The sequence below is a fragment of the Mauremys reevesii genome, linkage group 18 (assembly GCF_016161935.1).
Source record: "Mauremys reevesii isolate NIE-2019 linkage group 18, ASM1616193v1, whole genome shotgun sequence".
Classification (NCBI taxonomy): Eukaryota; Metazoa; Chordata; order Testudines; family Geoemydidae; genus Mauremys; species Mauremys reevesii.
Genome location: NC_052640.1, coordinates 31,869,893 through 31,895,300, shown reverse-complemented (window position 1 = coordinate 31,895,300; position 25,408 = coordinate 31,869,893). Strand labels below are relative to the sequence as shown.

Here is a 25,408-nt window from a genome sequence, read left to right as displayed (position 1 = left end):
TCAGGGTTGGAAGGGACCTCAGGAGGTCATCTAGTCCAACCCCCTGCTCAAAGCAGGACCAACCCCAACTAAATCATCCCAGCCAGGGCTTTGTCAAGCCTGACCTTAAAAACCTCTAAGGAAGGAGATTCCACCACCTCCCCAGGTAACCCATTCCAGTTCTTCACCACCCTACTAGTGAAAAAGTTTTTCCTAATATCCAACCAAAACCTTCCCCTCTGCAACTTGAGACCATTACTCCTTGTTCTGTCATCTTCTACCACTGAGAACAGTCTAGATCCATCCTCTTTGGAACCCCCTTTCAGGTAGTTGAAAGCAGCTATCAAATCCCCCCTCATTCTTCTCTTCTGCAGACTAAACAATCCCAGTTGCCTTAGCCTCTCCTCATAAGTCATGTGCTCCAGCCCCCTAATCATTTTTGTGGCCCTCTGCTGGACTCTCTCCAATTTATCCACATCCTTCTTGTAGTGTGGGGCCCAAAACTGGACACAGTACTCCAAATGAGGCCTCACCAGTGCTGAGTAGAGGGGAATGATCACATCCCTCGATCTGCTGGAAATGCCCCTACTTATACAACCCAAAATGCCATTAGCCTTCTTGGCAACGAGGGCACACTGTTGACTCATATTCAGCTTTTCGTCCACCGTAACCCCTAGGTCCTTTTCTGTAGAACTGCTGCCCAGCCATTCAGTCCCTAGTCTGTAGCAGTGCATGGGATTCTTCCGTCCTAAGTGCAGGACTCTGCACTTGTCCTTGTTGGTAGTCAGACCTGTTCATGACAACAGCACCTCCTTGATCAGCCTCTTTGATTATAATGTCAGGGTGGTTTCTGAGGCTGTGGATGGCATTGCGTTCTGCACGACTTAGGTTGTGAGGCAAGCAATGTTGTTTTTCCACAATTTCTGCCTGTGCACGTCGGCGGAAGCATTCAATGTATAGGTCCAAACTGTCATTTCGACCCTCAGGAGGAGTCGATGTGGAGTTCTTCTTCTTGTGCTGTTAGTGGGAGTGTATCTGTGTATCAATGCGTTGTTCAGTGTTATCTTGAAAGTATTCTTTGAGTCAGAGACGGCAAAAGTAGGCTTCCAGATTGCCGCAGAACTGTGTCATGTTTGTGGGGGTGGCAGGGCAGAAAGAGTCCCTGAGATAGGACAGACTCTTCTGCTGGGCTGAGTGTGTGACACAACCTGAGCAACACACTTCTGTTGTTCCCAACTCGCCAGGCCCCTGGATCTGTGTATTTGGAGGGGTGTGACCGTGCTCAGCCTTACACTTCACACATTTCCATTCCCTGTACAGTACCCTCCAGCCTGTTGGTATTGCCCCTACCCAGTTCTATTGCCCTTCTAATCTCAACCTGCCCACTTGCTACGGACGTGCTGAGCATGGGGGTGGGGGTGGTCCTGGCTAAATTCATTCTGCTCGTTTCCAAACAGGAAATGTGGATACTGGATGTTTCCCTTGGGATTTCCACAAAGGACCCAGCCCCTGGGCTTAGCTGAATGGGTGGCACTACTGCTCCAGCAAAGACATTTTCCATTAGGGAAGGCCTCTCTCCTTGGACTGAGGTCTCAGTCAGCAGACAGACTTCTCTGCAGCACTGGGCTTCTTTTGGGCAGGAGGCAGTGAGTTAGTGCTGAGCCCACAGCCAGGCTGAAGCTATAGGTTAGCCAGTCTCAGCATGAGGTTAGCTGATGTCTAGGATTGGTGAGTGGGTCCCATGCCAATTAGGACCTTAGTCCCCCCCCGCCCCAGTTACAGGCAGGGATGGCATGTTTGTAGAAATTTTGGTGGTGCCCAGAACCCGCCCCTGCCCAAACTCCGCCCCGCCCCCAAACTCAGCCCCCCCCCACCTGCCCAAGGCTCTGGGTGGGAGTTTGGGTGAGGGAGGAGGTCTGGGGTGCAGACCCTAGGCTGGGGCAGGGGATTGGGATGCAGGATGCAGGCTCTGGGAGGGAGTTTGGGGATGGCAGGGGTGCAGAGGGATGGGGTGCAGGGGTGAAGGCTGTGGGGTGTGGCTGCAGATGAGGGGTTTGGGGTGTGGGAGGGGCTCAGGGCAAAAGTAGGTGTGTGGGGGATGAGGGCTCTGGCTGGGACTGGGGATAAGGTGTTTGGAGGGCTGGAGGGGCTTGTGGCTAAGGTAGAGGGTTAGAGTGCAGAGGGATGAGGGCTCAGGCATAGGGTCAGGGTGCAGCAGGATGAGGGCTCTGGCTGGGACTGGGGATAAGGTGTTTGGAGGGCTGGAGGGGCTTGTGGCTAAGGTAGAGGGTTAGAGTGCAGAGGGATGAGGGCTCAGGCATAGGGTCAGGGTGCGGCAGGATGAGGGCTCTGGCTGGGACTGGGGATAAGGTGTTTGGGGGGCTGGAGGGGCTCAGGACTAGGGTAGAGGGTTGAGGGTGCGGTGGGGGGGCTCTGGGGTGGGGCTGAGCTGGGGATGAGTTTAGGGTGTAGGCAGGCTGCTCTGGGAGAGGGGCCAGAGAGGACTCCCACCAGCCCTTTCCCTGCAGGCAGCAGCAAGCTCTGGGGGAGTAGCCCCCTTTCCTGCTCCCCAGCAGCACACTGTCACTGTAGCCTCACTGCGGGTGAGGGATGGGGCTGCCTCCTTGCATGGGGCAGGAGTGGTGACTGCGGGCAGAGGGGGCCCCCCCTGTGCTGCTTGAGGGTCCTGCTGGAAAAGGGAAGGGTTTGAGGGGGCAGGGCAGGCTCAGAGTCAGTCTGTCCTGGCCGTGGAGATGGGGGGCACTAGGACCCAGCAGCAGCAGTTGCTGGGAGGCAACATGGAGCTGCTCAGGGAAGAGACAATCAGTGATTCTCTGCTCCTGGGCCCGGGAAAGACGAGCGGGGGGGGCAGGGCCCCGGGGCAGCAAGTCGGGGCCGCAGGACACTCGGGGGAGGCGTGGGTGGGGGGCACCCGGCTCCACATATTGCTGGAGCTGGGTCCCTGGTTCTGAATATTGCTGGTGCCCGAGCACCGCATGGGTCTGGAACTTGCCGCCTATGGTTACAGGGACTGCGGGCAGCAGCTGCCTCCCTCTGTTCATTAGAGGGCAGAGGCCTTACACGATGCTTGCCGGGTGGGAGACTCTGTGGGGCTAGACCCCAGGTCTGCAGGAAGGCCGATATCTCCATGCCACTACTCAGCAGCTATGATAGAGCCCTCACAGCGGGCCAGACTGACAGCTTCTCTTGTGGCCTTTGATTGGTCCGGGCCCCCTAATAAGCCCAGGCAGAGTTCCAGGAAGTGTCTATACAAAGTGGGCTTCCCTGCCAGCCGTAGTGACAGACCTGCCACTCGGCTCGCTCTTGGACTCCTGCTCTGGTTTCTGACCCCAGCTCTGACCTTTGGTGCTGTTCCTGGATGCTGACCACCCTGCTCCAACCACTAGGTAGGACTTCCCAAGCCCCAGTTGTGACACCGGGGCCCTCACCAAGGGCACCCATGTGCTCCTTTATCTTCCCCCAGGCCCTTTCTGTGCTGTCGGCCTACAGCGAGTCTGGCCCACCTTGCTGAGATAATTTGTTAGTCTCTAAGGTGCCACAAGGACTCCTTGTTGTTTTTGCTGATACAGACTAACACAGCTGCCACTCTGAACCTGTCAGCCTATTTACGTTCCCCTAAGAGGTATTATTGCATCTCAAGCCACCTGTGTAGCTACCTGTCCCTACACGCCCAGTCTGCTTCACATCTGCCCCGGGATACAAGCCATTGGTGATGGCAGGCACTATATATGGGATGGGTGGGCTTAAGGAGCCCCCTGAAACAAGCCACTGTCCTCAGTGGGGCAGCCCAGGGGGTCTCTGAGGGTGGGATTTATTGATGATGTGCGAGCCAGAATGGAATTCACCTCCCTCCCCAGTGCCGGGTGTGCTGCAGTGCAGTGCTAGCAGCAACCACACATCTCTAAAGTGGGCTAATCTGTCTGGGACACAGGGCAGGTCTATCTTGCAATCAAAGGTGTGACTGCAGCTCAGGCAGACCTATTCTTGCTAGCTTTACCTGCACTAGCATTGCTACAAACAGTGCAGTGTAGTATCTGTGGCATGAGCTTCAGCACAGGCTCATCAAGCCAGCCTGGATCCCTGGTTACCTATTCACATTGCTGCCGCCCACGGCACTGCATCTACACTGCTCTGTGTAGCAGTGCTGCCATGAGTACATCTACCTGAGCTTCAGACAGCACTGACCTACCCACACACGTAGCCTGGCACCTCACGTAGCGCCCCCAAGCACACACAGACCACGCAAGGTGCCAGACTGCACTGTTTCCCACACACTGTTTCCCTCACCTTTCTGAAGACTGGTGTCTGGGGCCTGGAGGAGTTGCCAGTATCTCCGCTCTCCATTGCTGGCTTTCACCCCCATCACTGTGGTTAAAAATGGACCATGCAAGGTGTTCTGGGTTTCAAACCTAGAGTTGAAGGGGAAGAAGAGGGGATGTGATCTCCAGGCAGAGCAGAGAGCAGGTTGTTTCTACTTTGGTTTCACTCAGGCAGCAGCAGCAGCAGGTCCCCACATCAGGGCCCTTGCACAGGGACTGATGGGCTAGGAGCACAGTCCTGACCACACATTGCTGCACCTGGGGCCAAACCTCCTGTCACAGGGAGGTGCTGGGTGTAGCCCCCACCTATGACTAACTAGCTGCCTTCCCGCAGGTGGGATAAAAGGCCAATAAGCAGCACTGCAGAGAGGCTCCTGCAGGAGACCCTGGGCCAGAGAACAGAGCTGGAAGGGAATTGGCCCCACCAGCCAGGAGAGAGACCTGGCTGGGGATCCCGGGGGTGCTGGCAGCAGCAGAAGCCCCTGAGGCAGAGGCCTTAGGAGGCATCAGATGGTAGGGCCTGGTTCACTTATCTGGACTGATGTTGCACTGAGTTTGTATGAATGATAAATCCCTGCCTTAGAGAAGGGAATGAAATGCTGATACTGGAGGAAGCTTCCCCAATGTGCTGGCTGTTGAGTTAGTCTGCCAGCTAGCACAAGAGTGGGGAAACTGAGGCAGGTGCCAGGTTTGGGGAGACCCTGTTACTCTCCCTTCAGGATCATCCCACTTGTACAGACCTTCACCACATACCCAGTAGATCCCTACAGAAACTACGACTTATTCAAGCACAGAGGGGTTGCTTCATAGTGACGGATGTCCCAGAACTGTCGTAAGAATCTGACACCTGGTAACTGTCTGGAATCCCTGAGGGGGTCTGGAAAATCCAGACCAGGTCCAGGAGGAGGACGGGACACTGTTGTTACTGAACTAACAGCGCGTTGCACCGAAGGGTCTCACAGCACTTCACAGCAGGTTGGTGGGTGTGATCATCCCCATATTACAGGAGCAGGGCACGGGGAACTGAGGCACAGAGAGGGAAAGCAACTTATCCAAGGACACACAGTGAATGAGTATCAGAGCCAGGAATGGAATCAAGGAGCTCTGCCTTACAGGCCTGGGCCCTGGGCCACTCTTCCTAGTGTTAGTCCTGGGGGTGTGCAGGCAGATTCCCTGCTTGCATTGTGGGTGGGCATGCCCTGGACTGCCTGCCTCCCCCCGCCCCTTTAGGAGGCGGTGTGCTCCTCTTCCCAGGCCTCCCCATCAGTTTGTCCCCAGCACAAGCAGGAGGCTCTCACATGAACTGCCCAGGGCCCTGCTCCGCAGCGGTTCTCAGCACGTCCTGGAGGGAGGACCCAGAGGGCACCTGGATGGAGTGGTTGTACAGCATCTCAGGGTTCGGAGGGTGCTCCACAGCCAGCTGAACGGTGATCATCTTGGTCCCCAGAATTACTGTCCTGGATCCTGGGCACTTGGTGTCTAGCTCCGAAGTGTCTGAGAAAGAGGGAAGAGGCTGTCCGAAGCACCAATTGTCACGCAGACCCACTGGCACCAGCTTTTGTTGGTGCCGGTGGGTGCTCGCGCCCCCACACCCGGCCCCAGCCCTGCCTCCGCCCCCTCCCTGCCCCATTGGATCCCTCTCCAAATCCCTGCCCTGGCCCCGCCTCTTCCCCAAGCACGCTGCCTTACTCCTCCTCCACCCTCCCTCCCAGACTTGCTGCACGAAACAGCTGTTTTGTGGCACAAGCGCTGGGAGGGAGGGGGGAGAAACAGGAAGCAGAGGCAAACTGGGGTGGGGGGGCAGGTCTAGGAGCTGCCAGTGGGTGCTCTGCACCCACCAATTTTTCCTCTGTGAGTGCTCCAGCCCCCGAGCACCCACAGAGTCAGCGTCTATGTGCAGACCCCTGTGGGGAGCCCTAGCATGACAACCTGCTGTCCTAGTCATCTTCTTGGGGCATGTTTGCTGGGCTCCTGGGATTTCTCCACCCTAGCTCCTTTCCTCAAAGGCCCCCGTTGCAGTGACTGTAACTCCAGCCTCTCCCCTTCCCTTCCTCTTGGTGGGATCTGCAACTAGGCGTGGGACCCAGGGCCCCCAAACCCTGCCCCTCACTCTAGCATCCCTGTCCTTCCTGTTACCTTGCTCTGCCCGGCACTCCATGGTGGCAATATCCAGGTAGCTCTTGCCATCCAGCACGGGCAGCAGCTGGGACATGATCATGGGGTTCTGGAAGTGACCCTGTTCCAGGCTCCCCAGCAGAGCATCCATGCCTTTGGGACACTCTGGCTTCTTGCTCATCCCGGTGGCGATCAAGAGCTAATAGGAAGGGTTCAGAGGAAGTGAGAGAAGCTGCATTTCAAACAGCTGACCCCCCCCCCCCCGGTCAAAGCCAACTACAGGGGAAAGTGAAGCATCTGGTGGGCAACTCCCCCTGCAAGGCAGCTACTTCCCTTCACACGAGTTGCTTGGGCAGACACCTGCTCTGTTTGCTCCCACCCAGAGCAGGATGTGGGACCAGGATAAAATTGAGCATGTCACTGTAAGAGGAAGGGCAGGATAGTAACACCTGCATGGGGTGAAGCGTCAGCCTGACATAGTTTAACATGTGGGGGAAGCGAGCCGGGGGGTCTGGGGTGGTATTATCCCTGGGGTGAGTGACTGTCCCACATGTGCCAAACATGCTTATAACTAAATAGCCAGGAGGAATAGCTCAGTGGTTTGAGCATTGGCCTGCTAAACCCACAGTTGTGAGTTCAATCCTTGAGGGGACCATCTAGGGCAAAAGACTGCCAGGGATGATACTTGGTCCTCCTGTGAAGGTAGGGCACTGGACTTAATGACCTTTCAAGGTCCCTTCCTGCTTTATGAGATAGGTATATCTCCATATAAAATAACCCTGCTCATCATTAAAGCTACAATTTAGTCACAGGTAGCTTTAGTAAAAGTCACGGACAGGTCACAGGCAAACAAAAATTCACAGCCCACAACCTGTCCATGACTTTTACTATAAATACCCCTGACTAGATATTAGCTGGGGGCCAGGGCCCACTGCTCTGGGTGGGGAAGCTGGGCAGCCACTGCTGGGTGATGGGCTCACAGGCTAGTGGCACCAGCTGCTAGGGACCACTGGGCTGCAGCTGCTCCCACAGCCCCCAGGATCGCTGTTCAGGCAGTCCCCAGGGCCAGCTGCACCGACCCCTGCTCAGGTGGTCCCTGGGGCCAGCTGCCCGGGCTGTTCCAGCAGTGCTGGTATGGCTGGCTGCTGGGCTGCTCACCCGCCACTGCTGTGGGCCACCAAGCTGCACTCCTGGGACTGCTGCTCAAGTGGTCCCCGGGGCCAGCTGCTTGGGCAGCCCTGGGTTCAGCCACACTGGCCACTGCAGAAGTCACAGAAAATCATGAAATCCATGACTTCCACAACCTCTGGGAAAGAGGCAGAGTCCTACTCATCATCATTCTGAGTGCTTTCCATTAAAGGAGCATTGCCAAATAACGTTGGCCTGGCACTCAGAAAAGATTAAAATAAAACTAGGTTTTCAATTTCACCCCTGCTCGCCCTACATTAGAAACTCAGAGAGGCTGCCCACGCGCTAGTGCAGGAGAACCAGGAAGCACAATCCACCAACTAGTTTTTCTATCTCAGCTGAGCCAAGTGCAAAAAGCAAACAAACTGATGAGACATCAAACCAAAGCCCTTTCTGCTTGTGACCCTCACACACTGACTGGCACTTTCTCAGAGTGGAATCTGTTAACTCCAGGGTCTCCAAATTCCAACATGGGATCATTCTTCCCACTTCAGGATCAACTGAAATAGTTCTTAATTTCCTGTCTTTAGTGACTGTGCAGAGATGATGGAGATTGCTAAAGAGCAGCTGCCTTCCACCCCAGAGGTGGCTGCCTTCCAGCAAGGAGTGAGGCTAAGAGATCCCAGAAACCTAGCTAGCCCTGTGATAAAGACTGGATTTGATTTGCTGACCTCTGTACTAAATCAGACAAGGACATTGGGAAAAAACCTACATCAGCCAGATGCTGGTGTAGATCAGGAGTAATGCCACTGAAGCAGAACATCAGTGAGAGACCTGACCCAGGCTCTATGTTTTTAAAGGGACAATGTCCCTTTAAACCAGTTTGTACTCTGTATGGTAAGAAGATGGGGCAGGGCAGAGGTCATGCTGATGCACAAGCAGTTGACTCGGGGTATGTCTACACTGCACACAGAGCCCGGGCTCTGACTCAGATTTGAGCCCAAGCGCCCCTTCATCCACCCACAAATCAGTCTGACTTTGGTCAGCAAGTGCTCAGAGCCCAGGTCCTAGGACCCTGCTGGGGGGTGGGTCAGCACCCAATCCTGCTGCAACTCAGGTCCAAACCCTGTCACTTTGCAATGTGGAGGGAGCTCAAGCCACAGACACCAGTCAGAAGCTCTGCGTAGTGCAGCATGGTCGCATTAGCACGGCTGAGATACGAGTCCAGCAACGGTAAACCCAGGTTCACAATGCTGTGTGGACATTCAAGCATAGACTTGGAAACACCAAAAGTACAGCTACACAGCCTGCCTCTGAGCCCGGATCAGTTGACTTGGGCTTGCAGGATATGCGCTACCGGGCTGACAACAGCTGTGTAGACGTGCAGCTCGGGCTGTCAGACCCACCCCCTTGCCAGGTTTCAGAGCTCAGGTTCCAGCACAGGGTGAGCCAAGTCAGCTGACCCAGGCTCTGAGACTTGGGTCCTTCTTTGCAGTGTGGGTGTCCCACGGGCAGTGCAGACGTAGCCTCAGAGGGCTCCCCCAGAACAAAGGGCTACTCTACAGGAAGCTGGCAATGCTGGGATCCTGCAAGCCATGCAGGAGGAGAACGTGCTCCAGAAACCCGCTCTCCCCACCTGCATGGCCAGTGGGCTACTGAAGATGTTGCCGAAGGTGCCCTTGGTGGTCTGAGCCTGGAGAATCCTGTCCGTCACTCTCTGGACAGCCAGGCTGATTGCTGCCACTAGCTCCGGTTCGTAGAGGTTGGCCTGCTTCAGGCAGGCAAAGGCCAAGCCTGCCATGGCCATGGTGTCTGTGTGAGGAAGAGCAGGAGAAGGGATTACAAGGAGAACCACCCCTGCCCAAGCGACTTCAGTGGAGCTATGGCCTTGTGTGGCTGGAGCACGGAGTTGAGAATGGGAGAAACCAAACCCCTCTCGGAGGGAGCTGACTTGCATGTATCTCCCAAGGGAGATGCAAAGGCTGTGCTGTCTCCAGCCATGGCAGGAAGGCCAGCTAGCCTGGGGAGCCGGCACGGAGGACCATACCGACAAGCACGTACCCACAGAGAGCTTGCTGCCATGCATGAACTTGTGCTGCTCAGCATTCAGGAGCTTCTGGATCACATGGGTGTCAATCTTCTTCCCATGGACACACAGGGCCAAGACCCCCAGGCTGTACTGGTAGTAACTGGTGATGGGGCGGCCATTCCTTTTGAAAGCTGTAAGCAGGAGAAAGGAATCAGGATGAAAAAAGCAGCATGTGCTCCCCTCCCCCCAGCACAAGTCATCCCTCCCCCTCCATGTCCTGGGATTCTGCACTGGGGAAGTCTCATTGCACCCCACTAGATGGATTACAAGCTTGCTGTATCAGTTGCAAGCCACTGCCCACACTTCTGATCCTCACCCTGGTGCATGCTGAGTTGGGGGTTGGGGTGGACAGATGCTTCCTAGTGTTCCCAGCGTGGCTCTTTGTTATGAATGGCCCAGGAGGGATATTGCCACTGGGCCTGAGCTGTGAGCAGAGAACTAGTATTCCACTGACCCCCGTTCTCTGGCAAGGACACTGAGCTGGGAAGCATTCCAGAGATGCTGCATACCACCCCAGGCAGCTTCCTGCCACTCTCTGCAGTTGCCCTTGGTGCCAGCCCCGAGCAGCACCCTCTTACCTATCTGCTCCTTCTCCTTGTGCAGATGGTACTTCAACCGGGTCACCAGCTGCCTCTCCAGGAGTGTCTCCATGTCCTGGCAGGCAGCCCGCAGTGCTAGGAGGTACAGAGCCAGGCGGCCTGTATTGGGCTGCTTCTGTTGGCCACCTGCTATGGAGCTGAGGTGACAACACAAGCCAAATACTCACCACATGGCTCCTCCTTCCCACACGTGCCCCCAGACCCCCCAGGCTAAGGGGAGCTGTGTCCTCAGGGGCAGCAAACACCAGCTCTGGGACAGTGGCATCTCTGAAGATCCCTAGCAGAGTTTGGGGCCTGAGTGACCATAGCCCCGTGCTTTTGTGTACCTGACAGGAGCCCGTAAATGCATCCAGCCCCACGCCAATAGTGCCCACCCTCACTGTCTGGGCACCTCCCCTGGTGCAGCTGGGGCACAGGATCCTGGGGCAAACATGGGAGGTCACCACTCACAAGTGAGCGGAAAGCCAGCCCCTTTGAGAGGAGCCCATGACAGGAAGCCGGGCAGGGAGGAGAGCGTGTTCATCTAGAATGCAAGCGGCAAGTCACAGAGGGGCCCTGCTCCTTGTTCCACTCTTGATGGTGGGATTTGGGCTCCATTGGCCATACCTGCTGGCACTGGGCTGGAAGACATTCTTCAGTCTCTGGAGGTACTGGGCCTCTTTCTCCAGACTGTGGTCAGCAGAAAGACGAAGGGCCACATACACACTGGGGTTCAGCTCCTCCGACAGATCCTGGCTGAGTCTCAAGAGCTCCATGTTCAGGCATTTGATCAGAGCAGGATTTCCCCTGGGGATTTCTGGGATAAAAACAAAGGAAGGAAGAATAGAAGCCATGGAACAGAATAAAGGGTAGGCAGCTGTGTGAGAAAAACAGCAAGTCCGTAACACTCAGAGAGTATCATCTGTAAATCTCAAATTGCTTCACAAAGTGAAGTCTCCTTTTAGGAAACTGAGGCACAGAGAAGGGAAAATGACTTGTCTGAAGTCCCACAACAAATCATGCAGAGCCAGGAAGGGAACTGAGGTCTCCCAGCAAGGAGACTAGTGCTTGTCCAGTGCTTCCCATATATCATGATTAATAAAAGCAGCCTTATAGGAGATGAGATGTTGCATCTAATGGAAAATATAGCAATTTGGATAATGTAACAAGTCCAGAAAGGGTTAAGCAGCTCACAGGCTAAATTATCCTAAGTATGTAAATGGTAATTAGGGCCAATTCATGTTAAATAGACTAGAGCTTTGAAATGCAAATCTGTATGGTTAGAGAATTAGAGGTAATACTAATTGTGTGTTTACTTATATCTTGTTAGATGTTAAACATGTAAACAGAGGGCTCAGGTTGGGGGCAGGAGGGGTAGCTCAGTGGTTTGAGCACTGGCCTGCTAAACCCAGCATTGTGAGTTCAGTCTATTTAAGGATCTGGGGCAAAAATCTGTCTGGGGATTGGTCCTGCTTTGAGCAGGGGGTTGGACTAGCTGACCTCCTGAGGTCCCTTCCAACCCTGATCTTCCATGCTTCCATGATCTATTGATTCAGAGATCAAAAGGGAATATTAGCATTTAGATGAAACCTGTATTTCTCTTTAAAGTCTGTAGTAAACTGTCTATGAACTGCTTAATGGAGCCTTACCTTATGCTGATGAATGCAACTAGTTACCTGTGTATACATAGGAAATAGGTAATTCTATTTCTAAGCAACTATTCTTCACCTGCTGTCAAGAGGCTATCATAACCTGCCAGTGGTCTATAAAAGAATGCTTGGGCCCTGATACTGTTACCTCAGATCTACTTAAGTTTCGTCAGGGAAAGTTTGAGTTGCAAGACTGTGGTCTCCAGTTCCATTCTGGATTGCCCTGATGTTGGATATTGGACTATAACCTGATGAACTGATTCTTGAACAAACTCTTTGCAACTCAAAAGCTCACCATCTCTACTATAAAACTGACCTAAGAACTTTATTCAGATCTGTATGTGTAACTATCTTTTAACCTATACTCTCTCTTCTTTTTTAATAGATTTTAGTTTAGTTAAGAAGAATTGGCTGTAAGCAGATATTTGGGTAAGATTTGAAATATTCATTTACCTGGGGGGGATAATGTGTCTAATCCTTTGGGACTGGTAGAACTTTTTATACGATTAAAAAGATTTTCAATAATCCTTATCATATTTGACTTGGCTGTCTGGGTGGGAGCTCAAGGCTGCGTTGCTTTAAGAGAACTGTTTTGGCTTCTGGGTAACCAGGAATGTAGTGTAGCTGTTATGTTGCTGACTTGGTGAATCTAAGGCCTGGTCTACACTACGCGTTTAAACCGGTTTTAGGAGCATTAAACCGATTTAACGCCACACCCGTCCACACTAAGAGGCCCTTTATATCGATATAAAGGGCTCTTTAAACCGGTTTCTGTACTCCTCCCCAATGAGAGGAGTAGCGCTAATATCGGTATTACCATATCGGATTAGGGTTAGTGTGGCCGCAAATCGACGGTATTGGCCTCCGGGTGGTATCCCACAGTGCACCACTGACCGCTCTGGACAGCAATCAGAACTCGGATGCAGTGGCCAGGTAGACAGGAAAAGCCCCGCGAACTTTTGAATAACATTTCCTGTTTGCCCAGCGTGGAGCTCCGATCAGCACGGGTGGCGATGCAGTCCGAAATCCAAATTCAAAAAGAGCTCCAGCATGGACCGTACGGATGTGATCACTGTATGGGCAGGCAAATCTGTTCTATCAGAGCTCCGTTACAGAAGACGAAATTCCAAAGCATTTTTTAAAAATCTACAGACAGAGGCCACAGCAGGGACTCAGCATGCTGCTGCGTGACAAACGTAACGGAAAGCCAAAGAATCAAATGGACGCTCATGGAGGGAGGGAGGGGGGACTGAGGACTCAAGCTATCCCACAGTTCCTGCAATCTCCGAAAAGCATTTGCATTCTTGGCTGAGCCTGTAGTGTCAAACACATTGTCCGCGGTGGTTCAGGGCATAGCTCATCAATTTACCCCCCTCACCCACCCCCAGAAGTAAAAGGGAAAAAAATCCTCTCTTGACTCTTTTAAATGTCACCCTATGTTTACTGAATGCTGCTGATAGACGCGATGCTGCAGCAGTCAACGGCAGCATCCTCGCCCCCCCTCAAGGGTGGCTGATGGTACAATATGGCTGATATCCATCATCATCAGCAGCCTTGTGGCAGATGGTGCAGTGCAAAAGGACTGGTATCCGTCCTCATCATCAGCCCGTGAGTGCTCCTGGCCGGCCTCTGGTGAGGTCGGCTGGGGGCGCCTGGGTAAAAAACTCCTGATCATTCCCAGTAGATGGTACAGTACGGCTGGTAACCATCTTCATCATAGCAACAGGGGGCTGAGCTCCATCAGCCCCCGCCTTTCATGTGTAAAGAAAAGATTCTGTTCTGCCTGGACTATCATAGCAGCGGGATGCTGGGCGTCTCTCCCCCACACTGCTTAATGTCCTGTCATAGCAGCTGGAGGCTGCCTTCCCCTCATATCTCACTAACAAGTCACTGTTTCTTATTCCTGCATTCTTTATTACTTCATCACACAAATGGGGGACACTGCAACGGTAGCCCAGGAAGGCTGGGGGAGGAGGGAATCAACAGGTGGGGTTGTTGCAGGGGCACCCCCTGTGAATAGCATACAGCTCATCATTTCTGCGGGATCTGACACGGAGCGGCTGTGCTCTCTGATACACTGGTTCTCTAGTACACTTGCCCCATATTCTAGGCAGGACTGATTCTATTTTTAGATACCATAAAGGAGGGATTGACTCAGGGAGTCATTCCCATTTTTGTCTTTTGTGCCCCCGGCCGATCTCAGCCAGGGGCACCTATGACAGCAGCAGATGGTGCAGCACAAAAGGACTGTTAACCGTCATCTCATTGCCAATTTACAATGGCATGGTAGATGGTACAGTATGGCTGATAACCATCTCTGCTATCACGCAAAAGCAAATGAATGCTGCTGTGTAGCGCTGCTGAATCGCCTCTGTCAGCGGCATCTAGTACACATACGGTGACAGTGACAAGAGGCAAAACAGGCTCCATGGTTGCCATGATATGGCGTCTGCCAGGGCAATCCAGGGAAAAAGGGCGCGAAATGATTGTCTGCCGTTGCTTCCCCAGAGGAAGAAATAACTGACGACATTTACCCAGAACCACCCGCGACAATGATTTTTGCCCCATCAGGCACTGGGATCTCAACCCAGAATTCCAAGGGGCGGGGGAGACTGCGGGAACTATGGGATAGCTACGGAATAGCTACCCACAGTGCAATGCTCCAGAAATCGACGCTAGCCTCGGACCGTGGACGCACACCACTGATTTAATGTGCTTAGTGTGGCCGCGTGCACTCGATTTTATACAATCTGTTTTACTAAACCAGTTTATGTAAATTCGGAATAATCCCATAGTGTAGACGTATCCCCAGTATTAGAATAACCACCAGTTTTGGGGATTGTCTGCTCAATTAGGGCAAACTGCAAAGAATGGGGCAATCTCAGCATGGCCCCCTGGCACCAATAACAATGTTGAACAATTACAGGTATTGAACTAGACTCAGCACTAGAAAGTTTCCATGACACCAATTGGAATTTGCGTGAGAACTGGATGGTGCAGAGGATTGAGAATGAATAGAATGATGAATTGTCCACATCTAGATCACTGGTACAAATTCATCACAGGTCAGTCATGACTGATGGCTGCTGCTGCTAGGAAATGAGTTAACGAGGCTTAGACCATCCCTCAGGGGGTGGGTGGCTAGGTCTCAACTGATATTACCTCTGTCAGTACAGAGGCCAAAGGCGATGAAAAGCAAGTCTCTTCACCCAGCAGGCCAGCTCTGAGAGGGAGGAAGGATGAGTTTGATGGGTGGGATGGCACAGGGAAACTTGCCTGTGCCAAACTGGTCCTGTGGAGGGGTAAGAGGTCTCCAGCATAGCAGAATTCGTCAGTCTGGTTTTGCAACATTTGTGGAAATGGAGCTCCATCTTGCAGCTGCCAGTTCCCATGCACAGACATGGGGGCCTGCTCTTCATCCACTCTTCCCCTCCCATTGCTGCACAGTCATGTTACGGCACTATTGGGGGGAAGGAAAGAGGAGGAGGGGTATCTGCAGAGGGGAACCATCTCCTTGGCCCCCGCTGCAAACAGCCAAAGACATTTCTAGCTTTATCCCAACCCAGAGACAGGCTTGATTACAGCAGAGAGGTACAAAAGACCAGGGAGTGAAAGAGCCAGGAGCCAACAATTCTTCTTCGAGTGCTGTCCCTGTGGGTGCTCCACTCTAGGTGACGGTGCGTCCCGGCGCTGTCGACAGCGCTGGGACGCACCTTCACCTAGAGTGGAGCACCCACAGGGACACACATCTCGAAGAACCTCAGTTACTGCAAGGTGAGTAACTTTCTCTTCTTGGTGTTGGAGCAATACCAGGCCTGATGCCTGGCATCTCACAATGGAGCTTGGGGGCATCAGGAAATATGAGCCCTAGCAGCTCTGGCCAGTAAATTCCAGCCCAGCCTTTTCTCCAGCCCCAGACATGCTGCAAGAGGGAGCTCAAAGGATGAAATCAGTTTACCTCCAGGCCATGCGTATGATGTGGCTGCACAAATGGCCAAATAATTAATACACTACTTGCACATAACTATAGCTCTGGAATCTCTTGTTGTATGCGTTGTTGGTCCCAGGATATTAGAGAGACAAGGTGGGCAAGGTACAGGAACAGCGGAAGCTTCCTAAAAGTGGGGGGGCCACTGGTGCCCAAACCATGGCCTTGTCCCCCACGCTGCCCCTTCCCTCTGAGGCCCTGCTCCATGCTGCCCCCCTTCTCCTGGACCCCTCCCCACTCCCCATTTCCCCCAGACCCTGCGCTCCCCATTCCCCAAGGCCCCGCTCCCACACCACTTCTTACCCCCAAGCCGCCCCCACTTGCCCCTGTCTGCCCCCTCCCCCTTTAAAAAGTGATGCGGCCACAGTGTGTGCGCCCCCCCCCCTTTCCAGCATAGGTAGTTAGCACATATTTCATGACACCATTCAAGGTGGAGTGGTCTGTTAACACTTCTGCAGTCACAGGACAAAAGAGCAGGAGTTAGACTGTTGTAATAAGCCATAAATCCAATGTCTCTGTTCAATCCACGATTTTTAGGCCATGTCTACACTAGCAAGCTTACAGCGGCACACCTCTACGGATGCAGCAGTGCTGCTGTAAGATCGCTCGCGTAGCCACTCTATGCCGATGGGAGAGAGCACTGCTGCTGACGTTACAAAACCACCTAAACCACCTAGCAGGGCCGTCCTTAGGATTTATGGGGCCCTACGCAGTATTATTAAACTGGTGCCCCTATGCCCAATGGCAGCCCAGGCTCGCAGCCTGGCAGTGGGAAGATGAGGCAACAGAGGATACTGAGCCACCCAGCCCGCCTCACGGTGGCTGAGAGTCACAGTTCCCCACAGAGAGCCCGTATCCTCTCCCTCACGCAGAATGTGCGGCGCCGACGCGTTCAGCTGTGACTACGGCCCCTGCCTAAGGAGACTGCAGTGAGCACTGGGTGTGCAGGAGCCAACTCGCTCTTATCTGTGTCATGGGCAGTGGGTGAAGCTGCCACTTGGGGAGGCCAGCTCCCCAGCCCACCTCTTCTGCCTGTGGCCACACCCATACTCCACTCCAGCTCTGCCCAGGCCCCACCCCCCTTGCCCAGGCCCCGCCCTCTCCCCACTGTCTCCCTCCTCACCCCCTTCCAGCCAAATCCCTGAACTCAAATGAAGCAAATGACATTTGAAAAACCTCTCTTCTGCAATTTCTTTCTAAAGAAAATGGAACATGTTTTCTACTGCATGCCAGATGGTGAAGACTGGACAAGCAGAAGATACTTAATTAAAAACACTAAATTTGGGAATAAAAAAAATTGTCAGTCACAGGTTTTTTGATATACCCTGAAGTTTCTCAGAGATCTATTTGCAAAAATTTTGTAGTAAGGGCAAGTCAGCTGTCTTGTTGAATACAGCATTAAATATTATGGAATGTATGATGCAGCTCTTCTCTGTTTTAGATTTTCTTAATCGGTATTTCTAAGCTGATTTTATATTTTAAATGTACTCCTAAACCATTCCAGATTACTACCTATTTAACTGACTGAAACAAAGACATTATTTTAAATTAATCAGTCAGAGGTTTAATGTGTTCATAACAATGTTCATTGCTTTTAGAAAAAGGGAACACTAATTTACTTTGTGTGATCTCCATAACGACAGACATGTTTATGAAATTTCACCCCTGATGGCATGGGTGATGTAATTGATATGATGTGACATCATCATAGGACCTAATCACATCAGCCACACCATCAGGGGCTCGTTCACCTGCACACCTACCAATGTGATATATGACATGATGTGCCAGCAATGCCCCTCTGCCATGTACATTGGCCAAACCGGACAGTCTCTACGCAAAAGAATAAACGGACACAAATCTGACATCAGGAATCATAACATTCAAAAACCAGTAGGAGAACACGTCAACCTCTCTGGTCACTCAGTAACAGACTTAAAGGTGGCAATTTTGCAACAAAAAAGCTTCAAAAACAGACTCCAATGACAAACTGCTGAACTGGAATTAATTTGCAAACTAGATACCATTAACTTGGGCTTGAATAGAGATTGGGAGTGGCTGGGTCATTACACAAATTGAATCTATTTCCCCATGTTGAGTATCCTCACACCTTCTTGTCAACTGTCTGAAATGGGCCATCTTGATCATCACTACAAAAGTTTTTCTTCTCCTGCTGATAACAGCTCATCTTAATTAGCCTCTTAGAGTTGGTATGGCAACTTCCACCTTTTCATGTTTTCTGTATCTCTATCTTCTTACTATATGTTCCATTCTGTGGCCACAAAAGCTTATGCTCAAATAAATGTGTTAGTCTCTAAGGTGCCACAAGTACTCCTGTTCTTTTTGCGGATACAGACTAACACGGCTGCTACTCCGAAACCTTTCACTTTTAAGTTACTAGATCCCCTCTGGAGGAAGACTCACCAGGCTGTAGCAGCTAGCTGTGGGAGCCTGCCTGTGGGAGACTGCAGGAAGGGTTAGAACAGAGATAGGAAGAGGTGGAAGGGTGGACACTAAGACCCAGGGGTGCCCCAATTTTTTGGGTGCCCTATGCAGCTGCGTATGCTGCATATGCTTAAGGATGGCTCTGGGTGGTAGCTGTGTCAGCAGGAGTAGCCCTCCTGTTAGCAGAGCACTGCCTACACCAGGAGTTAGGTTGGTGCACCTGTGTGTCGCTCAGGGTGTGGATTTTTGTGGTTATACCAACACTTGTTTGCAGTATAAACCAGGGCTAAGCTTTCATGTAAATGTAACCCAGGCTCATGCAATGGGGCACGATGTAGTGGCTGAACCACAGAGAGATTTAAGAGCCTGCGACAGCATTCTTGCTCAGAGATCTGGTTTAGCCCAGGCAAGAGGCAGTCGTGCCTCTAGCTCTGGAGGGTGCTGGTTCAGTCCCTGCTAACTCTAACTCACTAAGGGTTGGGTTTTTTACGTAAAAATCTTAAGAGCAGAGTCCTTAGGCTGGAATCCAACATTCTGGGTTCAAACTTTACAAATTCAGAATTGTGCCCTTACCTTAAATTTGAGGCCAAACTCATGGATGGCCTGGAAGGGACGGAGCACAGGTGCTGGTGCTTTATACAGTCTGTTAAATCTTATTTAGTAAGCCAGCCTCACTAAGGGTACGTCCATACTACCCGCCCGGATCGACGGGTAGCGATCGACTTCTCGGAGTTCGATATATCGCGTCTCATCTAGACGCGATATATCGAACTCCGAACGCGCTCCCATCGACTCCGGAACTCCACCACCGCGAACGGCGGTGGCGGTGTCGACGGGGGAGCCGCGGACTTCGATCCCGTGCCGTCAGGACGGGTAAGTACTTCGAACTAAGGTACTTCGAGTTCAGCTACACTATTCGCGTAGCTGAACTTGCGTACCTTAGTTCGGAACCCCCGCAGTGTAGACCAGGCCTAACAGCCCATCTCCTGCAGATGCTAGAGGCTGTTCACATGAGAGGGAAGGAAACAATGGCTTATCGACAGGATCCAGACTGGTTGTCCCTACTCTGGTCTGGGTTGGGAAGGTCAGTTGCTTTGGTTTCAGCAGGGCGGGAAGGTACTTTGGGGGAGAACAAGAAGATATGTTCCCTAATAAAGGGAGGCAGCAGTAGCTCTGGCTGCACATGGACAGGTCTTTCCTGGAACACACAGCTACTGGAGAGAGAGGAGTCTTATTTTAGAGAGCCTGATTTGAGCCTTGGAAAGCAGGATTCCTCTCAGAGAGACTCTGACCATGGGGCAGCAGGAAGAGAAGCCGTCAGTCATGGCCCATGTACAATTAAAAGAACAACTGAAGAGCTGAATGCACCCAAGGAATGTGCCTGCTACATGGCCTCACGGGTATGAAACAAGCATGTTACTAATCTAGAGGACTGTATGACTGAGGGGACCAAGAAGGAGATATGGAGCCTTCTGACTCTAAGCCACCCATTGGAATCTGGTCCTAAGCAAGCAATGACAAAGTTGGTCCCATCTGGCTGCATGAAAATATTGGGAGTCTTGGACAACTCTGTAGGGGACAAGTGTCCTCACCCCCGGGGGCATCATAACTGGCACTACTAGGCACCCTGGCTGGCACTCTCAGCTGAGGGGCCAAGGGTCAAGAAGACATGGAAACCAAAAGGTGAAACTCTGGCCCCTGTTCAGTAATAAAACCCACAATGACTTCAGTGGGGCCAGGCTTTCACCCTACATTCCACTAGAGGAAGGAGGTCCCTCCAGGTCAGGATTTAGGCATTGGGAAGGGGGAGGCATCCATTGCCGCACCCCATGCTGCGTCTGCTCTGAGCACAGATAGGCTCCAGGGACCTCAGAGCATTACATTAACTTTAAAAAACATAGGGTGTGGAGAAGGAGGAGAGGGACATAAAGCAGGGACATAAACCTTCAACAGAAGTGGTTTGCTCACACCAAGGGCAGAGCTTGCTCCCACATGGGGCCTAGCGTTAGCTATAAAATGCCCTGCACTCCAGTGAAAAAAGGAATGCAACACTAAGGGCTTGGCTACACTTGCGAGTTACAGTGCAATAAAGGAGCCCTGGGCGCACTAGCTCACTCCCTGTCCACACTGGTAAGGCACGTAGAGCCCTCTGACTCCACAGCTACGGCGCTGCTGGCATGGGCGCCAACTCATATGGACTCGTGGGGCTAAAGCCCCAGGAATATTCATAACCAGGGGCTCTGCTCCACCAATATTTTCTCCCCCCTCCCCGGAGCTTCCTTGCCTGAATGTAAAGAGAGCAAGCAGCGCGCGTCTCTCTCCCTTCTGCTGCTGCAGCCTAAGGGCTACAGCTGCAGCATTAGCATAAGAAAGAGCAATGCTAGCTGCTGCTGTAGTAGCACCTCGGGAGGGGGAGGGGAGTGGAGGGGGCTGTGTTGTGCTCCCCTCCCCTCCCCTGCTGCTGCTGCCGCCGCCTAAGGGCTGCAGCATTAGCATCAGAGCAATGCTAGCTGCTGCAGCAGCACCTCAGGGAAGGGAGGGGAGTGGAGGGGGCCGTGCTGTGCTCCCCTCCCCTCCCCTGCCCCTACCTGGAGGAGACGCGAAGGGGACTTCCGGCCAGGAGACGGACATCACTCACCTTAGCAGCTGCTTCCGTGAGTGTTTGACCCTATGATTCCCCCCCTGCCCCAGCCCCAGCCCCCACTCCTACCCCCAGTGAGGCGCAGCAGGCTGCACAGGGGAGGCAGGAAGCCACATGTGAAGGCAATGCCCCCTCCCCCAGCACCCACCAACCCACCCGCAACAGGAGGGATGGGAGAGGGAGGCTTCCTAGACCTGAGCAGCTGGGGCTTGTGTGAATTTTATGACACCCTGCTCCCCCGCCCCATAGCCACCACCACCCTGCCTACCCCACTTCTGCCCCATGCTGGGCAAGGGGCAGCCCCACCCACAGTGAAGTTATGGTGAGGGGCAGCAACATGGAAGGCCACCTGTGATGGCAACGCCCCCCCCCCCAGTACCCATCATAGGGGAGGTGAGTGAGCTTTCTGGACCTGAGAGGGGCCCTAGGAGCATGTGCAGTGAGTGACTGTGGTGCAGAGTGAGTGTGCTCTGGGGGGTAGGGGCGGGCAGAGGAGGGGTCCCTCCCCTGGAGCTTGCTGCTGCCAGTGGTGGTGATGAGGAGTCCTCTCTGGCCCTAGCCCTGGGGCAGCCTGTCTGCACCCCAAGTTCCTCATCCTCAGCCCTGCCCCACCCCAAAACCTGCACCCCCAGCACCAAGCACACTCCTGCACTGTGAACCCCTCATCCCCAGCCCCACCCCAGAACCCTCACCTGAGGGGAAAAACATGCAACTTAAATTTGGTGGTCAGTTTGGAGAATCATTGTATTTAGCACAATATTTGATTATTTTACACCCTTCAAAGTATGTAACTGGTCGTATACAGGTGTTACGAAGTGGGAATGTGCTTAATGTTGTCTCTGAATACTGTCTGTGTGCCTCAGTTTCCCCAATGCATTTCTTAAGGCTCTAGATGGTGGGATAAGGGGGTGTGATTGTTGTAGAGCCCTAGAGGGACAGTGTGAGCTGTCTGCACAGAGAATGGCTGAAACCCTGTCTCCAGGCAACTGATGGCCTGGGCCGCTCTCCTGCAAGGTGCCAACTGAAGGTGTTGGAGAACAGAGAGATCAGGTGGCCTCCTAACGCCTGGAAAAGAGACAAAGGCCAGAGAGGAGGGAGAGTTAGTGCCCTGTGCGGACTTTTGGGAAGCGCATGGTGTGGAAGGGGATGCTGGGATGCTCTAGAACAGGGGTTGGCCGCAAGCTGATTTTTCATGGCATGTGGTGCAGGCTGAGCTGCTCAGCCCGCCGCCGCTCTGGGGTTCCCTCTGCTGGCTCCTTACTAGCCAGGGTCCCCGCAGCCCCACTCACCTTGCTTCCAGTTGGAGTTTCAGCGCAGACCTCCTGCCACACAGGGTCCAGGCTTCCAGCCCTGCTCAGCCCTACCGGCCGCCAGTTCCACTCACCTCAGTTGCCAATCTGGGGTTCCAGCCGCTGACCTCCTGCCAGCCGTTATCAATTTATAACTCAGAAGCCTGTGTGCAACTTAAAGTATCTAAATAGGTGCCACCAGACATTGGAAAACTCAACAAGGAAAAGCAAGGGCAAGGATCACAGTAAACTAATAAGATCTGCATTTTAATTTAATTTTAAATAAAGCTTCTGAAACATTTTGAAAGCCTTGTTTACTTTACATATAACAGTAGTTGTTATATATTATAGACTAAGAGAGAGACCTTCTAAAAAACAGTCAACTGTATTGGGGGGACGGATAGTTCAGTGGTTTGAGCATTAGCTTGCTAAACTGAGAGTTGTGAGTTCAGTCCTTGAGGGGGCCATTAGGGGACTGGACTAGATGATCTCCTGAGGTACCTTCCAACCCTAATAATCTATGATTACTGGCACATGAAGCCTTAAATTAGAGTGTATACATGAAAACTCAGTACACCACTGCTGAAAGGTTGGTGACCCCTGCTCTAGAACTACTCCATACAAAGCCAGTCAGGACTCTTGGGGAGCCTCCTCTCTCTGAGCATATTGTCTCCAGGGCAAGAAGCTTACACCTTCCTGGGTCTGACCTCAGAGCATTCAGCATGCACTGTCCACACAGGTGGGGCTCCTAGGGAAGCTAGAGGGTCCTGCACCCCAACTCCACAGTCAGATGTGACTCTCGGTCAGTTGGTAATACAGGAGGCTTATTAGATGACAGGAACACAGTCTAAAACAGAGCTTGTAGGTACAGAAAACAGGACCCCTCAGTCAGGTCCATGAGTTCTGGGTGCCTCTCTATTTCCCCAGCCAGCTCCAAACTGACAGTCCCTCTGGCCTTTGTGTCTCTTCCAGACCAGGAGGCCACCTGATTTCTTTATCCCCAACACCTTCAGTTGGCACCTTGCAGGGGAAACTGAGGCACCCACACAGTATTCAGAGAAAACATTAAGAACATTCCCACTTCATCACAACAGGTACAACAAAGTATAATATATTGAAGTAGGCAAGTGCTGCTTCTGACTTTCCACTTTTAATTGACCCTTGTAATCTTGTGGCACTGACGCGTTGTAGCTTCATTTTATATCGGCTTACAGGGCGGGAGCGGGGGGGCACCACCATTTTGGGCCCCACCAAAAATTATACAAACCTGCTGCCTATGGCTGCTGGTTCTCCACCTCGGCAAGTGGAATGGTTTGCTGCGCCTTGGCTACAACGCCCGGGCGTCAGTGTGAACGAGGTGTTGTGTTACTGAACTCTGATCGGTCTCCAGAAACGTCCCATAATCCCTTAAGTCAAGTGGCCACTCTTGTCACTGTTTTGAACTCCTGTAGGAATGCAGAAATGCCCTTTCAAAGCTCCATTTCTGACAGATGGCATGCAAGCCAATACTGTGGAATGCTGGGGGTGGGATGTCTGCAGCTGTATGAACTTACAAGACAGCATGCTGACATGCTCTCAGCCCCCAAAAAACCCACTCTCCCCCCCACATACACACAACACACTCCCTGTCACACTCCCCCACCCCACCCCCATTTGAAAAGTACGTTGCAGCCACTTGCATGCTGGGATAGTTGCCCATAATGCACCACTCCCAATGCCGCTGCAAGTGCTGCAAATGTGGCCATGCCAGTGCACTTGAAGCTGTCAGTGTGGACAGACTGCAGCGCTTTCCCTATTGTGCTCTGCAAAGGCTGGTTTAACTCAAAGCTCTCTACATCTGCAAGTGTAGCCATGCCCTGAGCTTGTCTGCACCGTTTTTATCCAGGGCTGTACATGGTGCCTATTGCCATGGTATCTGAGGGCCTTTCATCTCCTGCAGCTCAGAGGAAAACCGTCATCACTCCAGGAAATGGAGAGGAAATAAAAACCAAGTGAGCCAGACACAAGCACCAAAGAGAAACTACTTGGAAGAGAGAAGCTGAAACAAGTATATGCAATACTCCTCCAGTGACTGCAGACATGCAGGAACCTAGGGCTGCTCACAGGCAGACCGGGGCTCTGTCGGGAAGTTCAAGCTCGTTCTTAGCCAAGAGAAAAACGCCTAGCATTTATACAATGCTTTCCATCATGAACAATCCCAGAAGATGCAAATCATGCCGCCCACTAGTGAAAAACAGCCACCTCTGGAGAAGAAGACAGCATCTGTTTCCTAGTATACAGCAAAACTACACAACAGTTTAAAGCAGGAAGTGATGAAACCTGGCATAAAACCACAAGGGAATTTGGTCAGGAGGATATCAGGGCTAACACCCTTGATCTCAACAAAACCATCTGGACTCATCAATGCTCACGAACATTCAGGAGCTCTGTTATGTCTTGTGACATATGTTCAGCAGCCCAAGGACTTCCTAGCATTGCTTCAATACTGACTTACAGGGAAGAGCACTCCTTACTGCAGCACCAATACTCAGCAATGGTTTATTTTTAATGGGAAGACAAGAGGTGCTTCCATCTACCCTAGTGGGGGTCTGCATGTATTAATCGATGCATGCATTGAGCGGAAGTGAGGAGCCTTTAAAAGTCTCATGGTACAGGAAGAATGTATGTAGAAAGCTTCTGTACTCACCACAGAGCTGGACTGGGAGGGCCAAGACATGGAGGACGAAAAGGAGCTGCAACATCCTGGGCTCCATATCTGCAGTAGGAGAGAAGGCAGTGGGGAGAGGTGATCAAAGCCCTGGTAGGGAGACCACACACTGATCTGCAGAGCCTGGCGACTGCAGTGCTGAGCCAATTCCTTTGAGGTCACTGATTAAACCAGAGAAGTGTCGCAACAGGATCCTCTGCTCGGGTTCAGGGGCTAAGTCAGCAGAAAGAGAAAGGACTTTGGCTGAGTGGGAAATGAAGAGAAACCCAGAGAGCTAAAGCTGCAAGGAGGTGCAACTGCTTTTCTTTCCTGCTTCTTTTTGCACTCTCCTGGTCATCCGCCCTAAGGGACAGTCTCCTGTCCTCGTACAGATAGTATGTTGGACATCTTAACCAGGCGGGCTGGGGCTTTCAGCCCCTTCTCCTGGGCAAACAACAGCAGAACAATGCAGGGTCAGACA

At 52.4% G+C, this 25,408-nt stretch overlaps 1 protein-coding gene across 2 annotated transcripts in view; it reads right to left on the bottom strand.

Moving 5' to 3' along the window:
- TCN2 (transcobalamin 2) overlaps nucleotides 1-25,408 on the bottom strand; it is a 34,446-nt gene that overhangs the window by 7,156 nt on the left and 1,882 nt on the right. Inside the window, exons 2-9 of one of the 2 annotated variants that reach the window (XM_039505623.1) lie at nucleotides 24,928-24,996; nucleotides 10,857-11,046; nucleotides 10,230-10,387; nucleotides 9,624-9,782; nucleotides 9,199-9,374; nucleotides 6,456-6,633; nucleotides 5,618-5,813; nucleotides 4,288-4,409 (exon numbers count right to left, since the gene is read on the bottom strand). In XM_039505623.1, the coding sequence (XP_039361557.1) occupies nucleotides 4,288-4,409; nucleotides 5,618-5,813; nucleotides 6,456-6,633; nucleotides 9,199-9,374; nucleotides 9,624-9,782; nucleotides 10,230-10,387; nucleotides 10,857-11,046; nucleotides 24,928-24,994 (1,246 nt within the window). In that variant the 5' untranslated portion in view covers nucleotides 24,995-24,996. Of the gene's footprint in view, nucleotides 1-4,287; nucleotides 4,410-5,617; nucleotides 5,814-6,455; nucleotides 6,634-9,198; nucleotides 9,375-9,623; nucleotides 9,783-10,229; nucleotides 10,388-10,856; nucleotides 11,047-24,927; nucleotides 25,162-25,408 lie in introns of both variants that reach the window. The other variant, XM_039505624.1, reaches the window with a different exon arrangement.